At 39.9% G+C, this 22989-nt stretch overlaps 1 protein-coding gene across 2 annotated transcripts in view; it reads left to right on the forward strand.

Moving 5' to 3' along the window:
- COPA (COPI coat complex subunit alpha) overlaps nt 1–22989 on the forward strand; it is a 42636-nt gene that overhangs the window by 1260 nt on the left and 18387 nt on the right. Inside the window, exons 2-17 of one of the 2 annotated variants that reach the window (XM_037506667.2) lie at nt 1510–1623; nt 1819–1892; nt 3635–3715; nt 4629–4705; nt 5921–6030; nt 10605–10714; nt 12241–12340; nt 12854–12989; nt 13796–13878; nt 15750–15900; nt 16745–16811; nt 17710–17785; nt 19851–19933; nt 20518–20657; nt 21143–21228; nt 21311–21476. In XM_037506667.2, the coding sequence (XP_037362564.1) occupies nt 1510–1623; nt 1819–1892; nt 3635–3715; nt 4629–4705; nt 5921–6030; nt 10605–10714; nt 12241–12340; nt 12854–12989; nt 13796–13878; nt 15750–15900; nt 16745–16811; nt 17710–17785; nt 19851–19933; nt 20518–20657; nt 21143–21228; nt 21311–21476 (1654 nt within the window). The remainder of the gene's footprint in view (nt 1–1509; nt 1624–1818; nt 1893–3634; nt 3716–4628; nt 4706–5920; nt 6031–10604; nt 10715–12240; nt 12341–12853; nt 12990–13795; nt 13879–15749; nt 15901–16744; nt 16812–17709; nt 17786–19850; nt 19934–20517; nt 20658–21142; nt 21229–21310; nt 21477–22989) is intronic. The other variant, XM_037506668.2, reaches the window with a different exon arrangement.

Genomic DNA, 22989 nt, shown 5'->3' on the forward strand with positions numbered 1-22989 from the left:
GCAAATCTACTGAAATACACTACTGATGGGAGAAGTGGGCGAGACTGGAGAGGCCTGCTGCACCATGTGGGTAGCTCCCTGGCCGGGGATGGAACTCGTGCTGCAGTGGCTGTGGATAGCTTCATAATCCTGAGACTTAATCCCTTGCAACACCAGGGAGGCCCCTGGAAGCCATCACTTTTTTAAAAAAGATTTATTTATATATGCATACAAGTACTAGGGTATAGGCCAGAGGTGTGTGTGTGGGGATGTGTGTGTGAGGATTCACCAGAGACAGAGTAGGGAACAGAACAGGCAGATTGACCGAAGTGCACTGCTGAGGGTAGCAGCAGGCGAGACACGAGAGGTCTGCTGCCCCATGTGGGTAGCTCCCCTGCCAGGGGGCAAACTCATGCTGCAGTAGCTGCAGGTAGCTTCATAAGTTGCATCTTAACCCTTTGCGCCACCAGGGAGGCCCCTGGAAGCCATTATTAATGTGAGAATAGATTCTGAGTTCTGTGGGAACCTTGATTGTAAGACTAGTGTCACTAAAGATTTCTGGATGGTTGCAAATGACTCTTCATGAACCTTGAGTTTTCTGTTCCTAATGTCTTGTCGGCAGTGTGTGTGTGGGGGGGGCGGACGTCGTAGTATTTGAGTCAGTGTCCACTAATAAGTGTTCTTATATACTGTAATGGAAAAAATGAACAACTTAATGGAAAAGTGGACAGTTTAGAAGAAGAATTATGCTGGGCCTCCCTGGTGGCCTAGGTGTTAGTCGTAGCACTATCAGGTCACTAGCTGCGACCTGAGTTTGATCCCTGGCCAGGGAGCTTTCCCACATATGGTGCAGCAGACCTGTCCTGTCACATCACTGTTCCCCTTAGCAGTGTATTTCACTAAATCCGCCTGCCCTGCTCACCACTCTGTCTCTGGGGAATCCTTTTACCACCTGTAGCTCTAGCCCATACCCCAGTTCTTCTACAGAATCATCATTCTAAAAAAAAAAAAAAACAGAACAATTGTGTTTAATGTAAAGTGTTTAATGAAAAAACCTTTGAGTAGTGATCTCCTTGTTCATGTGAGGAAACCACCCAAAGCCTGGGAAAGAACCACTGAAGAAGAGAAAGCAGAACAATTCCTGGAGCTCACAGAGGACTGGGAATAGTTTGAGTTCCTACTACCAGAATGAAAAGATCTCCTGATACTATGGGTCATCATGTAGAGATTTCAGATGAGCATTGTCAAATTAAACCTAAGTACTGCTGTGGACCCACCCTATCAAACCTTAGAGCAAGTCTTTAAAGGATCAACTGATTCCAAATAACTTAATTCCTAAAACAAAGCCCAACAGTGTTTATAGGAATATATTAAAAACCCGGCCTCAGATGACATGAAATTCACAATGTCTGGTAGCCAGTGAATACATGAACCTAGGGTTAACCTCGTCGTTACTTTTTCTTACTAGAATTAACAGGTGATATTGTGGGGCTTAGTACACTCATTGTATCATTCTCCTGTTTGTTGCAGGGCTCAGTTTTCACCCCAAAAGGCCCTGGATCCTGACAAGTTTACACAATGGGGTCATCCAGTTATGGGACTATCGGATGTGCACCCTCATTGACAAGTTTGATGAACATGATGGTAAGATAACAGTTTCTAGTAAGAAATTTGAAGAGATATAAATAGTGTCTCTGGAGTAGCTTGATCCTGTTTGGCATTAGTTACATTGGGGTTAACAAATATGGAGGGGTAGAACTGAAAAATCCTCCATCAGGATCACCTTACAGAGTAGGGAGTAGGGCTCTCTTTAATATCCACTGCCTTTCTTCTTTCCAGGTCCAGTGCGAGGCATTGACTTCCATAAGCAGCAACCATTGTTTGTTTCTGGAGGAGATGACTATAAGATTAAGGTATGACTGGGGGCCACCCTGGTGGCACAAGCTATCTGCAGCCACTGCAGCATGAGTTCAATCCCCCGCCAGGGAGCTAACCCACATGGCGTAGCAGACCTCTCCTGACTCGCCCATTGCTCCCTTCAGTGGTGTATTTCAGTCAGTCTGCCTGTTCCCCCACTCTGTCTCTGGTGAATCCTCTCACCCTCCCTTCCCCACACCTCTGGCCTTTATTACATCTCCATAAAGTTGTTTTTACATAAAGAAATTGTCTTAGCTAGCTACTGGATATGTAATGTTACTACGCTGTGGTTTTAATTTATTTCTCTGATGAAAGGAAGATTATCTAGAAAAGTTATGTTTGTACATCATAATATTGTTTGCTGTATCCAGATTAATGTAGAATTAGAATAATCAGTCTTAATTTACAAAGAGTAAGATGGCAAGATCAGCAAATGGCCAGAGTCTAAAACCCTATAGGTTTTTTAGGATTCACTGTTCTGGAGTTTGTTAGAGGACCATATAGGAGAAAAGACAGCTTGAAGTGAGAAATATGAAATTTCAAAGCACTGAACTCTACAGAGAAGGAAAAAGCTATTTGTGGTATGATTTAATTTTTGTGTGAAACTCAAACTCCACAGTGTATATACATATTTATAGATGATTCAGCAGGTGATGGTGAAGGTGTTGACTGCTTCACTTTTCATGTTACCAATATTCACCTTTACTTATTTCTACACACACCTATTGAGCACCTAGTATGTGTTAATCACTATGCTAGGTGCTCAGCATATATTTGAACATGGTGGACAAACGACCTTGCCTTTAGGGAGATTACATTCTTCTTTGGGTAATCATACTTCTGGGTGGTTCACATTTGTTGCAGGAAATGATAGCATTTTTTTCTAATATATAAAAGAAAATTAAAATTTTTTAAGTATAAAAAATGAATGTAACAGTTGGCTTGGATAGATTACAAACAAGTGTTAATGTTAATGAAGAAAAAAAAGTGTCTTGATTTTGCACCTTTGGAGATGTTTTCTGGATAGGGAGCATAAGCTGTCTTATCTAGATGGTCCTGGTTTTATCCTCTTCAGTTGTATCCAGTGATGCCTGGTACTTTGGTAGATGGCTCAGCTTGTCTAAATATGATTTTTTTTTTTTTTTTGGCTTAGCTCAACCTGAGTAACATAGTACTTCCCATAGGAATAAGTTAAAACCTGTGTGATAGATGAGAACAGACCATGAATGTATGAGCATCATTTACCATCAAATTAGGGGTATAAGAGAAGATGATGCCATCGTGTGTTATAGTATTCCTTCCTTTGGAGTCATGGTATCTGTTTCTTTTTTTTTTTTTTTTGCTCTTCAGCTAAGGTGATAAGCAAAGCACTTAGGGGTCTGTATTCAAATTCAGTATGCAGTCAAAAGAAGTTATAAGTTAAACCCTGGATATAGATCATCTTATCTCATGTTAAGTGGAGATACTTTCTCCCCAAAGAAAGGAAAAATATTTCCACAATTTTAATCTTTAGGCTTTCTACTAGCCTTGCATTTTTTAACTCCCCATATATTGTTTAGCTGATACATATCTTCATTCTTGGTCTTTTTGCCTCTAACCTTAAACAAGACTCTGTATCAAGGTTCCTACCTATTTAGAAATGCCAAATGTAAGTCTAAATTTGTTTATTGAGAGACCTGAGCCTTTTAGAGGTTCATGACCTATATGTCCTATTCCTTAGTTGGATTTCTCTTTGCAGGTTTGGAATTACAAGCTTCGACGCTGCCTTTTCACATTGCTTGGGCACTTAGATTATATCCGCACTACATTTTTTCATCATGTAAGTAGCCATGACTTTACTTTTAGAGCATTCTTCAGTTCCCCTGAAGAATTTTCTACTGATCCTCAAGAATCCATGCTGTGATAACAGAACTGTGTTATGGAGTAGCTCTTGTAGAATCTATGGTATTGACCTTTTTGTTTTGTTTCTTTCTGCAAAAGGAAGAACTCAAGGTTATATTTAATTTAATTTGATTTAGTGGACTCTGTGAGGAAACCATTGTTTCTCTGTAGAAGAAAGTAGAAATTTGATTTTAAGTGTGCTGAACTAGCAAACACAAGTTTGCAGGCTAGACCCAGATGGGGTTTTATTTAGCAGTATCTGGAGAAGTCAAGGCAAGATTGTGTTTTGATAAAATGTTTTGAAGCATTCCAATCATGTGATTCTATCCTAGGGTTTGAAAATCTGGTAAGAACTGTTCCCTTGACCAGGCTTACTATCTTTGATTTTCCAGGTAACAGTTATTCTGAGTTATAGGTAGACTCCCTACCTCTTGAATCAGTCCTAACTTGATGAGATCTCTCTATAATTGTTTGCTGTTGGAATTAACTTGTATAGTTCCTTGATTTTCAGTAAACTAAGACTCTTGAATTGAATTAGAAGGAATATAATGAAGTAAGAATTTCATGGCTAATATACTTTGTTGCTTTTGAGAAATTAAAAAAGTTCTAGGATAGAATGATTGTGAAAATTATACCTAAGACATTTGAATGATAACCACTTAAAAGATAATCTATTTAATAGGAACTATTTCTTAGTGTATTAAAGGACTTGCTAAAGATGCTTGCCCAGAACAAATGACCATCTAGACATTAGGCAATGGCATTCTGCCTCCAAAGAGAGAAGTTGTTACAGAAGTCTGAAAGAACATATTTGTTTACTGTTCAAACCCTTTGTCTGGACTATCTTTCAGGAATATCCTTGGATTCTGAGTGCCTCTGATGATCAGACCATCCGTGTATGGAACTGGCAGTCTAGGACCTGTGTCTGGTAAAGCAGTGACAGAGGGTTCACAGAGTCTTCATTCTTCATCAGTCAGCTTCTCAGGACAGACATCGCCTTTCCCCTAAAGGCGATGCCTCCTGGTTAATTACTCATTGTATTAGTAAGGTCCTTTTAAGTATAAAGGTAAATACAAAGGCAGTCTCATGAGTAAAGGGTGAATCTGGATTTTCTAGTCATTTCTTCTAGGGAAAGAAGATCATGTAGGTAGGCTTTTGTAAAAAAAACTTTTAGCTGGTTTTCAGTTCTGTTCCCTAAAATCTGAGTCAAGGTCTAGACTTGTGTTCTGCTTTGTGTTTGGGTCTAGAGCGTCCCATGAAAAAGTGATGTCCTTTAAAAGGTGCCCACTGTACTGTAACAGTTTCCAGTGTGAATTACTAAAATTCCATTTATTTTAATATTTTAATGTCTTTAATCTGAGAGGAGAGCTGTATAATCTCAGTTCTTCTGAAATTAGTAATATTTAAATATTAAAGCTTTAGCGGCAAGATGAGAGCCATAATTAAAATAGCTGGTCGTGCTAATTATTATTAGTTGAGAATTGTTAAGATGACCAACCTTTACCTCCCAAAAAAATATATACAGTAAACCCTCAATTACTGTCATCTATAGGTACTTAATAATAGGTTTTTTTGGAAATTGCAACCTCAAGTGAAACAGTGTGTAAGGAAACCAATTTTAACAAGAGTTAAGTTCCTATGGCTTATTTATGGTCACAAAAACATCATCAAACTTCTAAATAAAGACCCAGAACACTTCTAATATTAAACAATGATTTGTATTCATTCATTTCCAACCAGAATTGTTGTGTTCTAGCAGACCAGGCACAAGATGGGACTGAATCCTGGGTAGTCACCCTTCCATTGCAGGGTAACCTCATCCAAACTCTGCTCACTCCAACTGGGACAATATAGACCATGTCAGTGAACCTCACATGTACATCTCTGAGATATAGGAAGAAATGGAAGTCCCCAGAGAAATCATGCAGACATGGGCAGAATGGGCCAACTTCACATAGACAGTAACTCTGGCTAGGAATGTTTTTTTCCTCATCAGTGTTTCAACTAAATGAATGAATGAAACAATGTTATTTGAGGACCTGCTGTAATTGAATCTACATCTGTTGAATGTGGAGAACTGCATTTATTGTGTAGGAGTGTATTTTTACCTACCTCTAATTTGGTATTTTCTGTCTTCTTGCAGTGTGTTAACAGGACACAACCATTATGTAATGTGCGCTCAGTTCCACCCATCAGAAGATCTGGTTGTATCAGCCAGTCTGGACCAGACTGTGCGCGTTTGGGATATTTCTGGTGAGCTGCTTAAGTTCAGGGGACAACCTCGTCATGTCTGGCACAAAACTGCAATTGCTTAAAATCTTAAGGATATTTGGCTTCGAACTAGAAAATTTAGAATATTCTGTTTTCATAGCATCTTTGTGTTTGGGATATTAAATCTGCTTCCAAATTCTCAATGTTAGAGATACTTCCTAAGAGAAACAATCACTCTAGAAAATTCATTTAATTTGAAGAAAATTTCACTTCTTAGTTAGATTGCTCAGGTTTTAATTGAAATCTATATACCTTAGGGAGTATTTGATAAGAATCAAGCTTCCCACTAAAATTTTTAAAACTGCATTTTTGAGGAATTTGGGGAATGGATTAATGCAGAGAAATAGGCCTCTTGGCTCTTGACTCATTTAGAAATAGGAGAATTCCTCTATTGTATTTCTTCTAAGGTGAGGAGCTTTGGAAGGAAGGGGATTTTGTGTCCAAAACACCTTTTAATGGTCAGACTTCTTGGACTAGAAATTAAAATAACTTGTGCATTTGGTTAGTTGAAATAAATCCTCCTTTCACAGTTTATACATCTTGATGTTGGGATAGGGACTGAAATGTTTAGTACTGTGGAGGAGATCTAGGAAGTTGCTAAGAAAAGGATTTAAATGTAGAGACAGGACTATCCCTATGAGATGGGGATGCTGGACAGACAACTGTGCACTCTTTAGTATAGGGAAATGAAGCTCTTAATGCAGCCGTTCTCTGCCTGTAGTCTATGGTCTACTTGCTCAATTCTTTTTATATTTGTTTCTTTAGAAATTCTTGGTCAGTGTCTTTATCACAAGGCAGTGTTTTCATTCTGTGAAAGGAAGGCACCATATCGGTCTTTGCTTTGTGGTGATAAGGAGACACCTCTGTTCTGTGGCTGAGGGGAATACGTCCCAGCTCCCTTGTGGCATGGTGGACTGGGCAGTATGTACTTGATGTTTTAGAAGCCATTAATGAGCAGCAAGTTGAACATTTGGATTCCTGGGTGCAGCATTTGGAACATTGGGAGTAACACATGTTTAGGATACATGTAGCATAGAGACAAACCAAAGGGAGATGAGGAAATTAGACAGTAGAACTAGACTGGGCTCTCTTGTAGTTTTCATGGTTTTGATTTGGAAAGGAGTGTATTGACAAGCTGGTATTAAGGATCAGGCAGTTATATGCGCTTACTCTAGGGCTTTTGCCATTGCAGTTTTTCGTCAGACTGGCTAGATTTTTTGAGGTGCACCCAGATGTGACCAGCCATGCCAACAAGAGGAGTTAGGGAAGGCAGCTTGAGCCTGTGCCCTCTCCACTCTGCTATTACGAGGGAGCTAATTCACTTTCAGTAACTGAGCTATGGCTTCTCACTCTACACACATTCAAAGCATCTTCTCTGTCTCAGGATATAAGAGTCTGATGGGGTTGGACCCCAGCTCCTGCTGTTCTAGCTGATCTGGGGCAATTATTTTAAAATAAGCTTTCTAGAGCATAGGGAAGTTAATTTGTTACATGCATAAACTGATGCTTTGGCCATTGGACCTTAATTCTTTTGTAGAGCTCTGGGTTGAGAAACACCTATACTGCTCTACTGTGGGTGTACTGTGGATGCCACCTGACTCCAGCATATTAAATTCCCTGTGGCATACAGAGCTAAAACAGTTTAGGGCAGTTAGGTGTATGAGTTCTTATTGGTGATCATGAAATGTCCAAGGCAAGAAATCCTTTTCTTCATTTCTGTAGAGTGAAAAACATTTTTGCATTGAAATTAAAAAGGCTCTGAATCAGAGAAGATAAGGAGAATGTGTCACCCCATTTGGGGATTATATGTGCCTTGAATGTATGAAGTGCATGAATTACTATAATACATTGCAATTGTTAGAGTTGGTATATGCGATACAGGTGCTCCACCACCACCCTCATCTGGAAGTAGAATGTTCTTATTTAGTATCATGTGGTAGGTTGTTTTTTTTGGGTCTAGGCACACTGTTACCATTAATTTATATGAAAAAAATTTTAAGTGGTCCCAAACCCAAAAAATAAACTACCACAGCATACTGAATAGGAATGGTCTGCTTTCGGATAGCATGAAAAATCTGTGCAAATTAACATGCTAAAATTGAAAATCGTGTACTAACTTGCTGTACTAGTGTTAATGCTCTCTTTATCATTTCTAAGTGTTTTTCTCTACTCATGATTCTCTTGACTTTCAGTAACCCCTTAACCAGAGTGGAAAAATATGCTTTGGTATTTAATCAAATAAAAGAACTTTTGGGTTAGACTTTTGCAGTCTTTGCTTTTCTAGAAATCATTATATTCCTGTAAGCAGTTATTTTTACCTGGATTCAAATAAATCTGAACACAGGATAAGGAATTAGCTTTCAGATCTGTTAGTAGCAGGAGTTAATATTTCTAAGAAGGGAAAAGTTCACTATGAGTCAAAGATCACCCTCCAGTTTAGAAAATTGGTAAAAATTCTAACTTTCCTGAGTGTCTCTCTGAAAAGAGGGGATATTCACTGAGCTAGATGAGCAATAAGGAAACATCTTTAGAGGAATACCTGTCTTCTTGATACCTCTCCCATGAGGATTAAGCCCCACCAGGGCCTAGCTTAACCTGAATCTTTTGTGTTCACCTAGCAGAAAGTACTTATTCAAAAGAGAATATATTTACAACTTTGATGCAGGTTACTTTTTTAGATTGAGTTTCCAAATAAACTGATAGTTAAATTGTCTTAATAAGTTTATACCTTTGCATGTCAAGCTCATGTGATTTAGGATCTTTGAAACAACTACTAAAAAATGACTAATTTTCTGCCAGATTCTCCTTTACCTCTATCTTTTTAATAGTCCCTCTGGTCCTCATTGGGAGGCATGCATCAAATTGGTCTTTTCTGAGTGTCATCCCTCCCTCTGGATTTGGGTAGCTGCTCTAGAAATTTTCCATCTGTCATTCAGTCTTAGTGAGTGGCTTTTCGAAGGCTCAAATATTTCTTCTCCAAGTTATCTTTTCACTGCCTGTCACTATTCATCTGTCTGTTTTTGTCCTACTCCTTTTCCTGGATTATTATAATCAAGTACAACAAAGCTTTCTATCCTGTCATATAGCTTTCCTTTTAATGTGTTTGTTGAAGCTTATTGGAAGTGAAGTTCCTCACAGCTGTCTTGTCTTTGTATCGTCCTTGTAATCTGTTTCATTCACCAGGCTCATTAGAAAAAGTTGACAGATCTTATTAAAGGTACAAGTGAAATAAGTGAAAGGAGGCATCCTGTGATAATGTATTTAGGAACCCTTAGGAGAGCGCATTATTTTTTTAAGAATCAGCTTTATTTCTCTCTACCTATTGTCTAAATGCTTGTATTGGATAGGGGACAAGATAATTTAAACTGAAGTCCTTTTAAGCACTTGCTTCTCCAACACTACTGTTTAGGGTAGTTTTATTACAATTTGAAAACCGTGAAGGTAAATATAATCATTAAACTTAGATTTCTCTGTTTTCCTACAGATCCCAAAATTTAGGCTTAAGTCTACATAGGCTTTCTTTTTAATGACAGGTTTTATTTTCCCCCATTTTGTTTTTTATTTTATAATTGCCAGAAAGTTCATTTTCCTCTTTCCCCTCGAAACACTTAAAAAAAAATAGACTTTTAGTTCCATTCTATTTTCTAGGCTATAAACTGGCCTATTAAAGGGTTGTTTCAGGGTCACATCACCTAACCTGGTTTAACCATGAAATGCTTTTCAAATGGAAGGTAGCAGTATTTTTATCATAATATTTTTTCTCACTAGACAACAAATAGCTTTTAAAGATAGGTGTAGTAGAGCTATAAACGTGGGTCTGATACAAATAAGACTCTTCCTACCTTCTCTTTTCCATGGTTTTCAGTCTTGGGCTAATCTCTCCTTGTGAAACTAGACTGCCAAAGTTTTAATGACAAAACATATGTATTCAAATCTGTAACCAGTGTTATAAACAAGAACTTAAAAGGACATGGCAATTTTAATTATTTTGTCTTCTGCAATGAGTAAAGAAAGAATGAGAATACTTTTTGCATAGGGTCATAGTTTTATACTTAATAAGTGTGAAATAGCTGTTTTATTCTAGTTTCCTTAACTCCTTTGTAACTTTCCCATGAGTTGCCTACAGGGTTCCAGTTTAATAAACACTAAATTATGGCCCCTCTCAGTTGTTTTTCTTTTAAAATTTTTTGAGATAATAGAAGAAAATTTGTTACAGATTTAATTAAATTGAAAGTAGAAATTGAATGTTTACCACTGAGACCACACTTTAAGAACATTGAAGAATGGGCATTGCTCAGGCAGACAGCTCTCAGGGTGAATTTTGAGAAGTTTGGATTGGCCTCCTCTGGGCAGAAATCCTTCTAGAGGGTCTATTGGGCATATGAGAAGGCGCTTTAGTATTCTGAATGTTTTGAGAAAGAAATAGGGGCTCTTGAGTCTCCTGTCTTTCAGAGTCTCTTTTCTCCTTTTTCTTTAATGTTAGTCTGTGCTTTTGTTGCTGTGTTTTTTGGTAACATTGTTTGTATCTCTCATCTTCACTCCTTATCCCTTCAAAGGTCTAAGGAAAAAAAATCTGTCCCCGGGTGCAGTGGAGTCGGATGTGAGAGGAATAACTGGGGTGGACCTCTTTGGCACTACGGATGCTGTGGTGAAGCATGTGCTGGAGGTACTGTCTGCACAGCCAGGGTGGACTCTGGCTCTTCTCCAGGGAGCAGGAGCCACATGCCCTTCGTATTTACTCCTTCAGTATGGATTTTTGCAGTACTGATTAAGTGCCAGACACTGTTTGAGGCACTGGAAATAGAAGAGTGGGTGAGCCAACACAAGTGAAGCATATGTGCTACTTAAGGGGTTCTGAAGAGACAGAACGCTGGCATTGGCTCCAACACCATCCCAAAACAACCTATTCTCAAGCCTCTCGTAAGGGTTTAATCAAGTTATTGAGTACCAACCATCTGCAAGTAACATGCTTGCACGTGGAAAAATAGGAAAGCATAAGGGAAAGAAATTAGATTAAAAAATATTTACACCTAATTTAATTCCCACAGCTACCCACTGAAATAGATATTATTAATCTCATTATACGGATTAAAAAAAGATTGAAAGTAAAGTAGTTTACCAAAGTCCACATGTATGTAGTAAATGGAAGGACTAGGATTTGAACTTTGATTTGTCTGACTTCAAAACACAGATGCTTCATGATATCTCTCAAAAATACTGCTAATTCAAAACTGTCTTATCTATGCCTCTGTCTTAGCACAGAGAACCGCTACCTAAATAAGCATAAGATATCTTAAGCAGTTGGTAAACTTCTTAGGCTGAGGACCTCTTTACACATTTAAAACTTATTGCAGACCCCAGAGAATTTTTGTTTATATGGGCTATCTCTGTCAATTTTTAATATATTTGAATTTAAAATCAAGAACTTTTTAAAATATGAAATATAAAAACAAATTCCAGTAGCCACAAAGCAGTATCATCACATGTCATGTAACTTCTGGAGAATTCTACATTCATGAAAAAATAAGATTGAAAAAGGTAAGTAGGGCCTCCCTGGTGGTGCAGGGGTTAAAGTCTCAGCGACATCAAACTACTGCCAGCCACTGCTGCATGAGTTCAATCCCCAGCCTGGAAGCTAACCACATGGCATAGAAGACCTTTCCTGTCTCACCTGCTGCTCCCCTCAGCAATGTATTTCAGCAGATCCACTCTGTTCCCCCACTCTGTCTCTGGTGAACCCCCTCGCCCCCCTGCACCTCTGACCTACACCCCAGTTCTTGTATGCATAAATAAATAAAAATAAATCTTTTAAAAAAAGAAAAAAGTAACATTTTATTGCTATATATAGTAGTAGTATGAAAATCCTTTTTCACCTTGCAGATTTCTTCAAATCATCTTAGGAATATTCAAGCGTTTCTTGACCACACTTCGAAAATTTCCTCATTAAGTTATGAAATGAATCTTTGAGATGTTAGTAATTAGTTGTAGAAAATTACAAAAACGCACTGTACCCCCAATGCAAATGAAATTGAATCCGGTGATAATAACATTTGTGTTCAAATCTTAGAGAGTATATTGTCCTAAATCTTTGTACAGGAACAGTGAGAAATATTTCATATAACCACAAGCATATACCATTGGTTTACTATGAGTAACAGGAGCATATTTAGAAGAACTGCTTTTTCCTCACAGGGTCATGATCGCGGAGTAAACTGGGCAGCCTTCCATCCCACTATGCCCCTAATTGTATCTGGGGCAGATGACCGTCAAGTGAAGATCTGGCGCATGAATGGTGAGTGAACCAATGTTATCACTTTGTCTAATAAATTAACTGTTAATCAGTAAAGTGGCCAGGTCTTCTGGAAAGTGACCCATTTTCCTACCACATAAGTAGTTATTTTATGCTCGTCGTGGGAGCATACAATTGTCTTATTCCCACTTTACCTATCCTGATTTTGAGAAGTATTAAGAATACTTTCATTTAGCAGCTATTTATTATCCGAGGTTCTAGAGGGGCAGCTGACTAAAACTGAAAAGTGATAAGTGCTGTCGGGACATATAAAGCAGGGTAAGGGGATAAAGGATGATGGAGAGAGGCACTATAATTGACAAGAGAGTCAAAATGAAAGAATAGGAATTTTAAGCATCACAGGCTCACATGAGGATAACTAATCTGCTAGAAAGTAGATGCTGACTTATCACTTGTGGTAGTACCCTACACTGATTAGAGCATATCATCATCCCAGACTCCATATTTAGAGTTGTAGGGAGTTGTGTGATAACCTGGTTCTTTTTTGTCCTTCAGAGTCAAAGGCCTGGGAAGTTGATACCTGCCGGGGCCATTACAACAACGTGTCCTGCGCCGTCTTTCATCCTCGCCAGGAACTAATTCTCAGCAATTCTGAGGACAAGAGCATCCGAGTTTGGGATATGTCTAAGCGGTAAGGGAGGGCCTCCCTGGTGGCGCAAGGGGTTAAGACGCAATCTACGAAGCTGTTCGCAGCCACTGCAGCATGAGTTTGATCCCTGGCCAGGGAGCTACCCACATGGTGTAGCAGACCTCTCCTGGCTCATCCGCTGCTCCCCTCAGCAGCGTATTTCCATCGATCTGCCTGTTCTGTTCCCCACTCTGTCTCTGTTGAATCTTCTCACCACCACCCCCACACCTCTGGCCTGTACCCCAGTTCTTGTATGCATAAATAAATAAATCTTCAAAAAAAAAAAGGCAGTAAGGGAATTATAATATGTGACCAAATCCAGGAGAAAGCCCCCTTTCTCCTCTTCAAAAATTGGATTAGAATATTTCTATTTGTGTCTCATCATCTGCATATAGAAAAATTGTATATTATGAAAACTTGAAGGAACCTAGAGATCAGCCAACACTTACAAATTTTCTGTCAAGTAGAAATATTCACATGTATTCTTTTTCTCCTCTAAATTAAGTACGTTCCTCTGCAGCTAGAGAAATAAAAAATAGTGAAAACAATGAAGTAGAAAAATATTGAAAAAAAAAAAAGAAAAAAAAATATTGACATGTAGAGATAATTGAAATATCAAAGTAACGGCTCAGTTTGAAGTTTCCTGTTCTTTGATAGAATTTATCATAACTGTATCTAGGATATGCAGCTTACTGTCACTGGTTGAATTTTTTAGTCAGCTTTCTAGCTTACTACTAAATATTCTTGTGTATGATAGGCTAGAGATTCCTCAGAAATTAATATTATTTGTGTACCTTTTGCTTTTCTAGGACTGGGGTTCAGACCTTCCGCAGGGACCATGATCGTTTCTGGGTCCTTGCTGCCCATCCTAACCTTAACCTCTTTGCAGCAGGTAAGTACTGTTTCTTCTTTTTTTTTCATTGTTTTAGTTCAAAATCCATAAGATTCGAGAGTGATTCTCCATTAGTTTTATTTCTAGGAAACTCATAGTAAGGTAACAAAGAGAAATAAAATTCTCAGAGTCATATAGTTGATTCTTTGTCTTTCCCCACCCTATGACCTTCCTAGAGTTGTAATGGTATTTTAGTGTTTTCTCTCCACCAAGATATATTTGCCAGTAAAGCCCACTCTCTTCAATTTTCCTAGGAGACTTAGAAAACTCATCTTGGACACTTATAGTTCTCAGACAGAGGAGTTACAGGCAGAATTTTACTCATTTACTTAGCAATATATCCTTAGCATCAGGCTCTAGTCTGGGTGCTGGGATCATAGCAGTGTATAAAACAGTATACCTAATGTTATAGAACCTTTCCTTATAGTGAAGGAAGGTAAACCATAAAATACATGTAATAATGCATGGTGAAAAATGCTCTGAAGAAAAATTAAGTTAAAAAAGGAGAATAGAGAGGGGTAAATGGGGGGATTATACTTCAAGTCAATTTTCATGAAGGTGAAGGAGAATGACAACTCCATCAACAGTGGGAGCAGCAGAGGCTACACATGAGAGGCTTGGGATGGCTGAGGGACATCCAGGCCCACTGGGCTACAGGAATGGGCGAAGTAATAGGAGGTGAGACAGGCCTCGTTGTCCAGACCTCAAATTTTATTCTGAATAACTGGAAAGCCATTGGAAAGTCTTGGGCAAGGAAGGACATGATCTGGCCTATGTGTGGAGATTGGATGAGAAGGATGAAGGTAGAACTTTTCTCCAAGGGGTGGATGATGCTAGTAGAGAAAAAGCAAAACATTTTAATAGCAACCTGAAAGCCTTTTAAATCTAACATCTATTTGTTCTGTAAATATTTTCATGTTGTTATATGCTGGGTCCTGGGGGAGGATGGAGATTCCTGTTATTTTTGCCTTCAGGGAATGAGCTAATGGTATAGTGGGGTGATAAACTTAAACAGTTCAAGTGCAGGATGGTAAGTTCAGCAGTGGAGGTCTCTACAGAGAATATAGGAGGGTTTATCTAAATGTAACACTGGAGGCCTGCATGGTGGCGCAAGGGGTTAAGACGCAACCTATGAAGCTGTGTGCAGCCACTGCAGCACGAGTTCCATCCCCGGCCAGGGAGCAACCCACATGGCACAGCAGACCTCTTCTGACTTGCCCGCTGCTCCCCTCAGCAGTGTACTTCAGTCGATCTGCCTGTTCTGTTTCCCACTCTTTCTCTGGTGAATCCTCTCACCCCCTGACACATCTGGCCTGTACCCCAGTTCTTGTATGCATAAATAAATAAATTTTTTAAATAAATAAATAAATGTGACTGTGATGGGCACTCAAGTGAAGATTCCGAAAACATTAATAAAGAGTCCAAGAGGGCCTCCCTAGTGGCTCAAGGGGTTAAGACATAACTGTGAAGCTATCCTTAGCCTCTGCAGCATGAGTTCGATCCCCAGCCAGGGAGCTACCCACATGGCACAGCAGACCTCTCCTGACTCGCCTGCTGCTCCACTCAGCAGTATATTTCAGTCAATCTACCTGTTCTGTTCCCCACTTTGTCTCTGATGAATCATCTCACCCCCCACATCTCTGCCCTATACCCTAGATCTTGTATGCATAAATAAATAAATCTTTAAAAAAAAATAGAGTCCAAGAATTGTGAGAATTTAGGCAAGTAAAGGATGCTTTTAGGTATCTTAATTTTGTTCTTTGCATATATATGTAAACACTTACATACATACATCCCTCATCCTTGTGTAGCTCCTGTTTCCACCTCTCTCTCCAGCCTACTGCTAATTCTGTCCTCTTTTTGTGTCCCAGGCCATGATGGTGGCATGATTGTATTCAAACTAGAGCGGGAGCGGCCAGCCTATGCTGTCCATGGGAACATGCTACATTATGTCAAAGACCGATTCTTAAGGCAGTTGGACTTCAACAGCTCTAAAGATGTCGCTGTGATGCAGTTGCGGAGGTGAGTCAGATTAGTTGTTTCCCTTTCTCTGTTACCGTGAGGTACCCACAAACTAGACTCTGTGCTCTAACAGTTTTTATCTCAACCCCACTCACAGATTAAATCCCCATTTTGAAAAATGCTCAGTTTAAACCTCAGCATGTGATAGCAGTGCTGGAATTGCTAGTGACCTTGAGGAGAGGCACTAGTCCTGCCATTTGTCTTTTGCAAAACAGAAAGAGACCTTTTTGCCTTTGATTTGCATATCTGTAATTTCCTTTGCTTTCCAGTAAAATGCCCACAACTCTAAATATATGTCTGGAAATGCTTAAGTCTGAAGATGCTATAAGCTCTGGGAGGCCTGGCAAAGGAGCTGTCCTCTTGGAAAGCCAGCTGCATCAGTGTGCTGAAACATTCATGGTGGCAGACTTTGGCATGAGGGTTTGATAACTACCCTCCAGCATCCCTGCAATAAAAATAGGGGTTAATGTGAACACTCTAAGGAGAACTAGCCAGAGATGGATCACATCATATGCATGGTATCCACTGTGGTCATGTACAGGAATTTGTATCCAAGAATACATCCCACTCACTACAGTGAGATAGCTAATCCTATCTTCTGTTGGATAATTTGATTTGTACCACGTTTGCTATTTATATTGTTTGGTCAGACTAAGATACAGAAGTCCCCAAGCTTTAAAGGGAAAAAGAGAATAGTTGTAACATTTATTTTCTTTTTTATTCCTGATAGATAAAAGTGATGAGTTTTATGTGTAAAGGCTGGATAAGTAGGAGGTATAGAAGTAATTCTTTTCTTCCTTCTATCCTAATGCCTCTTCCTGATTTTATCCTTATATATGTCTAGTGGTTCCAAGTTTCCAGTGTTCAACATGTCATACAATCCAGCAGAAAATGCTGTCCTACTGTGTACAGTAAGTAACCTGTGGTGGAGTCCTCCTGGGATCTCCCTGTTTCCCATAGGGTTCTTTCTCGTGTCCTTAGGGAATCTGTCATGGCTACTTAGAAGCTATTATATGATTATTTTGAGAGACCTAACAGTAAACACAGGCTCAAAATCAGGTAGACTTCAGTTGTCATAAACATGTAAATTTATACCTTTCAAAGGCTAATGACTTCTAAACTTAGTGACTGGAGCATTAATGTGAATGATCAAATCTCAACACAATTTGAGAGCATGTTTAGGACTATGTCCTCTGTAAAGGACGTGCTTGCCTTGTTGCCTCTGTCTGGCTGAAACTAGAAACGCTGTATTTGAGAGGAGTTCCTTTCAGTGGCCCTCCTCAACTCATTCCAGGAAAAAAAAGAGAAATGAGATCCTAATTTTAGTGCCCTGGTTGCAGGTTTGAAAAGAATAAAAGTCTTCTTTCCTTTGTGCTTCCAGTGTCTGATCCCAGTCCTTCTAGAGTCTGTATCCAACAGTCCCATTCTTCCTTCTGCAGTTGTGTTTAATACCTTTTCTCTGATGTCTTTTTTCTCTTCCAACAGACTTTTAGGTTAACGAATATACTCAGGTGGGGCACCAGAGTATTAGGTCATAGTCTGCTAACTTGTGGATTAGGGAGTAATCCTGACTTTCTTTCAAATATCTGCAATCTCTGGGGGACTAAAAAAAGAAAGTAACATGAATGCTAAGTTCTTTGGCAAAGAGCTCTATAATTTTAGCTGTAGAAACATTTAAATGCCCTTTGGGTGAAAGGTGAGAAAGGAATACCCTCAAATTGTTGTCTATATAATGGTACCGTACTCTCTGTCAGAATGGACTGGTATCAGGGGTACCTCCCACTAACAGTTTCATCCTTTTCTCTCCAGAGAGCCAGCAATTTAGAGAACAGCACCTATGACCTTTACACCATCCCCAAGGATGCTGACTCCCAGAATCCTGATGGTAGGTGTCCTTTTTTCTGCCAACCCTGCTTCTAGCTCTCCTCACCCACATTGTCCCTCCTCTTGAAGTTGTATCACATTCCATCCCCTGCCTCGACCACATCATTCATGTCTGTTGGCAGGTGCTGCTGACAACAGCATCAGAGGCGACTGTGGTGTGAAATATTCATGTCCCTCCTCCATTTTATGACTCCAGCTAGATATATATATTTTATAATTTGGTTATTAGAATCTCTCCATTTTCTCTCTCGGCACAGCATGGCATCCTAGTTTATCGTCAGCTGATAGGACTGTCACTCTGGTACTTTCATTTATTTAGAAATGTGGTTCCAATCTTGTAGTGTCTCATCCTGGGACTAGGGATTTATGCTCTCCTATCCACATCCAGACCCGATTTGCTTCCTTTTCATGTCAAAAGATAGGACTGCTAACAGCCCATACCCCACGAGGGACCCAGATCCAGCTGAGACCTGCCCCCCCTCCCTCATCACCATTCCTATTGCTGTCCTTGCCCTGAGAACTTGCTGACTGCACACTCAGCACAGATCTGGGTCCTGCTGCTGCTGCTCCTTTCAGTCTCTTCCTCTCGAGGGCATACAGGTCAGGGTGTGTTCCTCAGTTCCCTTCTCTCTCGGTGCACTTTTATGGCTCCACCAGCAGATTCCTCAGAAGCGTCTTTGCTAGCTCTGTCCCTTTTGTAGATGCCACTGTGTCATTATTGCTGCTAATCCAATTCACTCTTTTAAATGTCATGGGCAGCTCTTGTCCTCTAAGACTGCCTGCCTATATCTGTGCAGGTGACTCGTTATCTTTCCTTTTTTCCTTAATAAACTTGCCATGTGCTGGTGGAAAAATAACTAAGTGTGGTCATGGCAAGAGAGACAGAGAGACACGCAAAAAGAGAGAAAGGGAACTGGTATGTCTTTGGTATTCATAAATCATAGTCTCCCTTATACATTAATTAAACCATTTATGACTAAATGTTATGATTTGAGCCCTCCCTATCCACTCCCTGGGGTGTTTTTTTTTTTTGTTTTGTTTTGGTTTTTTTGTGATTATAATTAATTGAATTTAAGAATACCTTTGTTTTATTATCACTTTTATTTTCTCCTCTCCATCTTTTGAGGGAGATAATAATTTATAAAAGAGTATAGGTATAGCCCTATGATAGACTGCAGAGAAAGAGAATAGGCAAAAGAGTAGAAACTTGAATTATGTGGTTCTGCAGCCCCTGGAAAATGAGAGTATTGGTTGTGGTAATTAGTTTTGCAAGTAACCCCTGTCACTCCCATGTGCCAGAGAAGTTCAAAGCAAAGCTGGCCACCATGTTCTGATGGACTGTCAGTTTTTTGCTAATCCAATAGATTAAAGAGTATGTCTATTCATCCTCAGTATATCCCTCTTCTCAAGTTTCCTAGAGAGTGGGTGCCCATTCAAAAGCCTAATCAGCTGGTAAAGTGTTTGGGAACTGACGAGCATTTTATAACTTTCTTTAGAGTAAAAAGAATGGTTGATTGACATTTATGGAGCAACACTCTGTATAAATGCTGCCCAGCATGGAACTGGCCTGTCCAGATTGAAGTGGGAGCCTTGGCCCCACCCTGCTCTCCTAGGAGATCTGCATTTGCATGTTAAAAGCAACACAGCAGCTGCGTCCTGGGGTGGGGGCTCCATCTACTCTGGAATTGTGGAGCTAGGAGGCCCATGGCACTGAAGGGTTGCTTTGGTGTGCCACAGCTTGGCTAGGGAGGCCCTGCTCGTTAGCTTGATGGAGTGTGCTGTCTCCCAGGATGGGCGGCCCTTCTGCCAGTACATGGTGTTGGCTGAAATGCAGTCACTTGGCCTAGAGAAAAGAGGTTTGGCAGGGGTGGAGGTTGGAGTTTGGAGGGGACTGGTGGGGAAAAGTCACTGACAATAGCCTCAGGTTACAGCTGAATTAGTTAGGAAGCAGCTGAACTGGAGAAAATAGCATGGCAGCCAGCAGGACTGACAGCTCTGTGGCACCTGACTCTGTCACCTGCCGGTGCCTCACCACATGCTCCCACCTTTGGTTTTGTCCTTCTCAGCCCCTGAAGGGAAACGATCTTCAGGCCTGACAGCTGTTTGGGTTGCTCGAAATCGGTTTGCTGTCCTGGATCGGATGCATTCGGTGAGTTAAGGCTAAAAGAGTAAAACACTTTGAGGAGTGTGGTACCAATGGCCTATGCTTTGTGAAATAAAGAACATTCTCTACTGCCTCTTCTCTAAGCAACTAGGATCCTCAAGCGTTTGCTTGACTCCAATTCCCCTGGGAAAAAAGACATTAAAACTGATTATTGTGTCGATGATCACTGTGGCTTAAGAAACAAACGAAAGTCACTCTAGACAACACAGGAGCCAAACTCATCCATTTGAAATAGGTAGACTGCATGAAGAGTAACTGTTCCTCTTTATTTCACTGTCAGTGGTCCTTAAAATATAAATAATCCTGAACAAGATAAGTGAAGCTATCTCAAGAAAGTATTTAACCAAGATTTAAGCCCCAGAAGTGCTGTTCTCTGGTTAATTGAGAAAATCATGCTCCAGCTAGACTTCAGGATGAAAGTACTCTTAAGGCAGATCTTGGTTGGATTGGCCTGGGCAAGAGAAAAAAACATTTACTGTAACTGGAGAGCAGTTGCTGAGGGACACTGTCCACTATTGTCATCTCATATGTACGTGCTTCTCTTAACTCCACTTTGATGCTCATTTTAGCTTCTGATAAAGAATCTGAAGAATGAGATCACCAAGAAGGTACAGGTGCCCAACTGTGATGAGATCTTCTATGCCGGCACAGGCAACCTCCTGCTTCGGGATGCAGAATCTGTCACCCTCTTTGATGTGCAGCAGAAGCGGTAAAATGTCTGGGGCCCCCTCATCAGATGGGCATGTAGTGGGAGAAAGATGTTTTTACTGGCACCCTTTTCCCTAGTGAGCATGCCTCAGGGCTTGACTACTTCCTGGGCTATACCCTTTGAGGTCCCCCTCCAGCCTGTATGCACACTAGCCTTACGTTGGGGGGCATATTTATTCATCTGTTAGAGTCTGAACAAAGAATGTTCTTAGGACTTAGGCTGATAGGGACACAGAGGTGATTAACACTTCTTATAGTCAGGCAGTGCAAACATATCGACAAATCCTTGATAATACATAGGAATGAAGGAAAAGGTGTTGTGGAAGAAGGAGGTGTACAGTGTGAGCCTGTGATACAGAAGATGCTTATTTGGTATTATTTCAAGAAATTTGGCTTACATTAGTACGACAATGAAAAGGAGTCAGGTCATAGCCTGGGACAAGGGAAGTAGGCCCACTCCTGTTTGCTCTTCTCTCCCCACCCCAGGACGCTGGCATCTGTGAAGATTTCCAAGGTGAAATATGTGATCTGGTCAGCAGATATGTCTCATGTAGCGCTCCTGGCCAAACATGGTAAGTCTTTCTTATCTCTGCCTTGCTATGGATACCAGCCTCCTACCCCACCTGCCACCTGCCTCACTCACCTGTCCAGCAGAGCACTCATGCCCTTTGCCTCTTACAGCCATTGTGATCTGTAACCGCAAACTGGAGGCTCTGTGTAACATTCATGAGAACATCCGTGTCAAGAGTGGGGCCTGGGATGAGAGTGGGGTCTTTATCTATACCACAAGCAACCACATCAAATATGCCGTCACTACTGGGTAAGTCAGCCACCTGAGACACAGTGGGAGGAGGTGGCTCTTGCAATCACTGTCCTGTCTCCAGAGATGTTACTGCAGCGCTTCCTCAACTTCCTTCCTGGAAAATCTCTGTCTGGCATATATGTGCTGGGGCATACCAGCATTCTTTTTTCAACTCTTTTAAAATTGTGAAATATAACGCAAATACAAAAAAGTGCATAGATTACACAGACTAGTAAATAGAGTCATTCAAACCAAGATAGTAAATAGCTCTGACACCCCAGAAGCCCTTTGGTCCTTATTAATCCTGACTTCCTCCATTCTCCACCAAAAGTTAGTCATCTTTCTTCCTTGCTTTTCTTTGCAATTTTACCACCTATTGTGTATCTTAAAATATTATTTAATTTTGCCTGCTTGCCTTCATATAAATGAAATCACCGTATTTTATGTTTTGCTTATTTTGCTCAATATTTTGTTTGTAAGATTCATCCATGTTGAAACTGTTTATTTTCACTGTTGTATATAATTCTTATATGTGAATATAAAAGATTATCGGCACCCCTGAAAGGACAGTTGAGTGATTTCTAGGTTTGGACTATTGTGTTCTCTCAGACCTTCCTTCCCATGTGTTCTGGTGCACATGCATAGACTTTTCTCCAGATTGTGGTGCCCGGAGTGGAGTTGGTGGGCCATAGAGTGACATATCTTGACATTGACAATATAATGCCCACCAGCAGTCTGTAAGAATTTCCTTGCTTATCATGCAGACCAACACTTAACCTTTGCCAAACTTATCTTTGTCTGTCTGGTAATAGTATCTTATTGTAATTTTACTTTACTGTTCTCTGATTCTTAATGAAACTGAGCAATTTCATTTGGATATCCATCAGGATGTCTTCTAGGAATTCTGGTTAAATCTTAACCATTCTTGTAATTAGTTATTCGTGTTAATTTGCAGTGGTTCTTTATATATTTGAATATCAAGGCTAGGTGCTACAAGTATTAATATTCCCTCCCATTCTGTAGCCTGTCTTTTCATTCTCCTTATCATACCCTTTAATGAACAGAAGTTCTTAATTTTAATACTGTTGGCTTTTTGAATCTTTAATATCTTTTATGGGTATTTAATTTTTTGTTCTACTTAAGAAGTCTCTGTTGACTCCCAGAAACATGCAGGCATTCTTATATGTTCTCATTTATAGACTTAATAGTTTTGTTTTTTTTTTTTTTTTAAATATTAAATTTTATTTTTATATTCCCCCATACAATTGCAAACGCCCCATTCTGACCCCAATCCTTCCCCTCCCGCCCCCACCCCCCAAAAAGTGTCTCTGGTTCATAGTTTTTTGTTGATTTTGATTTTCACTTTCTTATATTCATTTTCCTGGTCCCTTATTTAAGTTTTCTAGATTCCTGCTATGAGTGAGACCATCCGGTATTTTCTTTTTCTTTTGGCTTATTTCGCTGAGCATGATCCCTTCCAGTGCCATCCATGTTGCTGCAAATTGCATGTGTTTATCTTTTTTGAATGCTG

Source organism: Talpa occidentalis, unplaced genomic scaffold, assembly GCF_014898055.3.
Source record: "Talpa occidentalis isolate TD23 unplaced genomic scaffold, MPIMG_talOcc4v2.1 talOcc4.12, whole genome shotgun sequence".
Lineage (NCBI taxonomy): Eukaryota > Metazoa > Chordata > Mammalia > Eulipotyphla > Talpidae > Talpa > Talpa occidentalis.